At 54.7% G+C, this 5,346-nt stretch overlaps 1 protein-coding gene across 1 annotated transcript in view; it reads right to left on the reverse strand.

Annotated features, from left to right (window-relative positions):
* The window catches only part of TSR1 (TSR1, 20S rRNA accumulation, homolog (S. cerevisiae)), a 7,115-nt gene that overhangs the window by 804 nt on the left and 965 nt on the right, over window positions 1-5,346 (reverse strand). The window contains exons 2-11 of the mRNA XM_009334301.1: window positions 4,758-4,974; window positions 4,544-4,678; window positions 3,563-3,990; window positions 3,116-3,275; window positions 2,625-2,785; window positions 2,117-2,319; window positions 1,510-1,672; window positions 1,270-1,380; window positions 794-926; window positions 257-373 (exon numbers count right to left, since the gene is read on the reverse strand). Coding sequence (XP_009332576.1) covers window positions 257-373; window positions 794-926; window positions 1,270-1,380; window positions 1,510-1,672; window positions 2,117-2,319; window positions 2,625-2,785; window positions 3,116-3,275; window positions 3,563-3,990; window positions 4,544-4,678; window positions 4,758-4,974 — 1,828 coding nt within the window. The remainder of the gene's footprint in view (window positions 1-256; window positions 374-793; window positions 927-1,269; window positions 1,381-1,509; window positions 1,673-2,116; window positions 2,320-2,624; window positions 2,786-3,115; window positions 3,276-3,562; window positions 3,991-4,543; window positions 4,679-4,757; window positions 4,975-5,346) is intronic.

A 5,346-nucleotide genomic window follows, 5' to 3' on the forward strand; every position in this document is an offset into this window, starting at 1 on the left:
AGAAGGTGCCTCCATCACCTCCCCCCACACCATGACTCCCTTCCCCAAAGCGTTCCAGGCCCAGAGCAACCCCACAGCAGGGACAAACAAAGGTGCCAGTGATAACAGGGGTGGAAATGCACTAATCTTCTCAAACAGCATGAAGGGGACAGCTTTTTCAAGTCATACTTTCTGGATAGATGCAAGAGTAGGGTATGGGAACAGCCGGCTAACGTTTGTTTCCCAGACACCACTTCCTCAGCACTTATCAACTTACCGTTACCCCTCTGTTTGAAAAGCAGCACTGAGGCAGGAGGGAAAGTGATGGGAGCATAAACAGTCACCACCAGGGCAGCATCCAGGCGCAGGAAACGCTCCAGCTTGTGCTTATCAGCTAGGACAGAACAGCAACGATCAAGTTCAGGCCCACAGCAGTCCTCAGAGCTCCGGGAAACCCCATCGAGCCCATTCTTTCCCGGCAAACAGACTCTGTGCTTTAGGAAAACAGGTGACAGACACCCCTCCTCTGCCGGCACAGAGTATCTGGGAATGAAGGTGATCCTCTGAGCTGCCAGCTCGCTGTGTGGAGCCTGCCACCACCTTGCCTGGACCAGTGAGCAACCTCGCCCAAGCCCTTCCACTCCCCACTATTTAGTGCCTCCCCTGGAAGCCTCAGAGCCTAGGAGTGAGTCTTCAGAAGAGTCCTTCAGCCAGGTTCAGACACCACGGCTAAGACATCACAGGCTTCCTGCCCCAGAAACTCCAGCCCCACCTCCTGGCACACCCGTGCCCATGCCACCGGTCCCTCACAAACCTGAGGTGTGCTGGGAGAACAGGGGGGATGCTCGGAAGCGCCTGAACCCACAGTGAAAGATCAGCTCCTCCTTTGCCCGCACTGGCTCGCTGTTGCTCGGATGCCGACGCACCAGGAAATTCAACACAGACATCTGCAGGAGAGGCAGCACAGTGAGGGGCTGACAGCAGGGCTGGAAAACAACGGTGGCCAGAGCAGAAAGCAACGGGATGTTGCAGCAGGGACAAATGCCCTTGATGATGGCTTCCCAAAGGACCGCTGGTCACCAATGCAGACACCTCAGCCAGGCTCAGACACTTAAGCCTAAACACCCCTGGCAGCTTCAGCCTGCTCTGACCTACTTTGAAATGTGAACAATGCAGGGAGATTTCAACCCAAACCCTCTGGAGCCAGAACCTCTCCAAACCGCGCAGCCTGAGGGAATCGGAGAAGGAGCTGCACACCTGCAAGAGATCAGCAGGATTGTACTTAGTTACCTTTTGTTCGTGGGGAAGCAGTGAGAACAGGACTAGGGGCTTCCCTTCTCTGAAGCTCTCCATCACCGAGACAGGGACATTGCAGACATGAAGTGTAACATACCAGCCAACCTGCCAAGAGAGGATCAGTTGCAAATACTTCTCTCGGCAGAGAACTCAGCCACTGCCCTGCCAAGTCCTTCCTACTAGGAGCAAGAGAACACAGTAGGGGAAGAGATCAGCAAGAGAAAAGGGAGTTACCGAGGCTCCTTCAGTCTCCTCTTTCTCGATTTGCCGGAAGAGGTGCTTTCTGGTTCGGGAGAAGTCCTGGAACTGGAAAATCCTGGCGTAGTCCCTTGGGAGATTCTCTTTGGGGTCCCATGGAGAAGTTCGGAAGCTCTTCAGCCCCCTGTACTTCTGGAACCTAAAGGACAGATAACAGGAAAGACAAACTACTTCACAAATCAAGGTGTCTGGCCAGCAACCTTCTGTGGTCGCACCTTCAGAGACGGCAACGAGAGCAAAGCAAACATTAGCTCTCAGAGAAGATCTTAGTGCAGGGAGAGCTAGAAAGAGCAGCCACGTCCCCAGACAACCTGCCCTTGCATCAGGGCTCTGCCATCCTCCTCCCTCCCTCAGGTCAGGACCCAGCTCTCCCTGCCCCAGGGAGCTGCCCAGGCCCACCCACTGCTCCCTGTCTAGTGCCTCCCCTGGAAGCCTCAGAGCCTAGGAGTGAGTCTTCAGAAGAGTCCTTCAGCCAGGTTCAGACACCACGGCTAAGACATCACAGGCTTCCTGCCTTATCTCACCAAACTAGATAAAAGGGTGCCTTCCAGCTCCCCTCCCAGCAAAGCATCCTGCTTCTTACCGGACTCTGGCAGGTACGTCACGTGGCGTGTCCACCTCATCCGGAAACATTTCATCCATTCTCTCCTGTTTGTATCTCTCCAACATCTGTTCATCTTCCTCCACCTTCTCGTCGTACTGGTCGTCCCGCAAGCACTCAGAAATGGTCATGGTCTCACATTCCTCCTCTGCAGGTTCCTCTTCCTCCTCGCTGCTTTCCCCCTCCTGACACACAGGACAGCACAGAGCCCATGAGCACACGCGCGCTGTTGATGTCCACGCAGCACTGCAAACCCCGCGTGTACTCGCACTGTTTGAATTATGCCCCAAGCTCCACCACAGTCCCTCATTTCGGTATCTAACAGGCCAAAGAAGCAACATGATACACGTGAGAGATTTAACAATGGAAATCCAGGCAAGTCCTGGCTCTGTGTTGTGCCCTTGCATGGAGCAAGCTGGAAGGACAGGATTGTCCTAGGATACGCAATAACGCCCTGGAGATCACTTGCAGTATCAGCTCTTGGAGGTACCTGGGAAACTGCCTCTTCCATCATATCATCCTCAATGTCGTCATCATCATCATCATCATCTTCCTGATTGCCCTCTTCTCCATCATCCACGATCCAGGCAGCCTGGTACTTGGATGTGCCTTTGGGGACCTTCACCACCCTCCTGCTTGCCTTCAGAGAAGCTGTAGGATTCCCGCCAATAGTTAATACAGGAACAATTCTCCTTTCCCTCAGCAACATTGACACCGGGACAGCCAAGATCAGCTCTAGACCAGAATCACTGTTTCCCAGCACAGAATTTGTCAGGGCCCAGAAAAGGCAGCTGAAAATGTAACCCTGCTAACTGCCAGGGAAACCACACAGCCTGGTAGTCAAGTGATGGAATGGAAGTCCTGGGCTCCCAACTAACGTGTTTCTTCACAGCCACCCTCAGCCATCCTGGTGACAGAGAATTTCCAACAACCCTCTTAACAGGGACAAGGAAAAGGTACAGAAGTATTGCTGCTACTCACCCTCTGCTTCTTGCAGTTCTTCTTCAGTAGGCCACGTCTGTTCCCCTTCCATAGGATCAGGAACCACTTCTGACTGCAAAGACTCCTGTTTGTTTGGATCTGCCTTCATCAGGACCTTAACATCTTCCTCCATCTCATCGGTACCATTTACAGAGTCATCCTGAAGGGCAAGAGCAGAGTTCCCAGCTGTGAATACACCTAACTCAAGCTAGCAACCGGTCTGAAGCAGAAGTCCCTTCAGTATCACATTCATTACATCGTAAGATAACGTTCGTTACATGCTGTGGGCAAGGAACCTCAGCTCAGTGGCAGAACACGGCCCAACCGGCTCTGATACAACTCCCTTTCCCCTCCCCTTGACCACATACACCCAGCTGTATTTTCCTGATGAAAGTTTAGAAACATCGTGTTCTAACAGGACCGGCAAAGCCCTGACCTCCCACACACCTGTACCTCCATGTCCTGACTCCTCTTCCGTCCTTTAACCACTCGGGGGTTCAAAGTGAGGGGGTCGGGGGGGGCATCCACCTGGCTCATCTGGAAGTCTCCGTGCCCCACAATATGCACCAGGCTGTTCACGTTGAGGGTCTGTCCCCGGACAAAGCCGGACACCTTCAAGGTCCCAACCAGGTCGCTCTCCTGACCGGGCACAAACTCAGCAGCATAGGCAAGCAGGTGAGCCCGCCTGTCCCGAAAAGCGAGATGCCGCTGCTTCTGGGTGGCGAGGTGCCTCAGCAGCAGCGAGGACTCCTGCTCCGTGTTCAGGGGGAAGAGCTTGGCCTCGGGAAAGCGCTTCTCAATGGCTTTGGCAAGTTTCTTCCTGGCATCTATCCGCTTCTTAGGTGGCAAGTCAGTGCCCCCTGGGACAGCAAGAGCTACCAAGCAGTGCATAGAACAGAGTTCAGGATCAGACCATAAACCTTCTTATACCCCTTTTACCAAGCACTGACAAACACTCAGATATCAGCAACCCAAATAACCAAAGAGATTCACACCACAATGTGCAAAGGCAGCTTCGCACATTCAAAAGAACACTCAGGACAGAAAACCTGTCCTCAGAGATAAGATTTTGAGACTGAATGAGATCATGGAGATAAGGGCCCAGAAACTGAACTGAACAAGAAAGCGTCTGAATCCCTTCACTCTGCACGCCTAGATAACCATTACAATACTAGACACCACCACACACCCAGAGGCCTAAAGAGCACCCCTTTTATCTCCAGCACTCCCCCACCAGGGTAGTAACACAACAAGGCAGCAGGAGAATGGCATTCACCCAACCAATCTATGCTCAGAAACAGAGCGGTCAAAGACCTGTGATCACCTATTAACATACGCAGTTTTTAATTACTGCAACACTAAATCCCCATCGAGCACCCCCTCGACCTATGCCTCACTAGAAGCCCTTAACGTTTCTCACTCACTCACCATAACTGGGGAGCCCCTGTGTGAAGAGGCAGGAGAGGCAGTGCTCCCCCGCGCTGTCCCAGCCATCTGCAGGATCCAGGATGAACAGGAGGGAGTCAGCAACCTTTGCTAGGTCTAAGACAGCGTGAAGGTCCCCTGCACGCAAAACACCTCCGTTACTGGGGCTGCCAGGGGTACGGAGCCAAGAACCACACCAACAACAGCGTTTCCTCACCTGCCTGTGCTGTCACAAAGCGCCAGCGCTGCTTGAGTCGGGGGCAGAGGAGCGCAAAGCCACCAGCTCTCCCCTCATCCACGCGCACAACAGCAGAGTCCTGGCTCTGCAGCAAGCGGAGGGCGTCGTGGGCTGCAGCCCTACTGTGCAGCGGCACCAAAACCACGAGGTGCGGGGGCCCGTCCCTGCTGCCCAAGCTCCGCTTCTCCGCCAGCACCTGTGGGCACAACTGCAGAGCATGAACCCTGGCCCCAGTCCAGCTCCTATCCTGCCCCTCAGATCAAGACCGGATCCCTCCACAGCTCAACCCGAACCCACCGCGGTCCAATAATGCTCCACTCGCCCCGAACTGACCTGACCCAGGCACCCGTTCCTCTCCCTGGCCCAGCTCCTGATTCCCCCACAAAGACCCAAACTGGCTCGGTCCCCACAGACACACACCCACATCGAGACCCGCACCGGCCCCATTCCCGCTCCTCGCTGCCCCCTCGCAAAGACCCGAACCGACCCGTTTCCCGCTCCCCCCGCAACAACGCAACCGGCCCGGCTCCGGTTCCTCATGCGGCCCGGCCCGGTTCGCCCGCGGCCC

Source organism: Pygoscelis adeliae, unplaced genomic scaffold (assembly GCF_000699105.1).
Source record: "Pygoscelis adeliae isolate BGI_AS28 unplaced genomic scaffold, ASM69910v1 Scaffold531, whole genome shotgun sequence".
Classification (NCBI taxonomy): Eukaryota; Metazoa; Chordata; class Aves; order Sphenisciformes; family Spheniscidae; genus Pygoscelis; species Pygoscelis adeliae.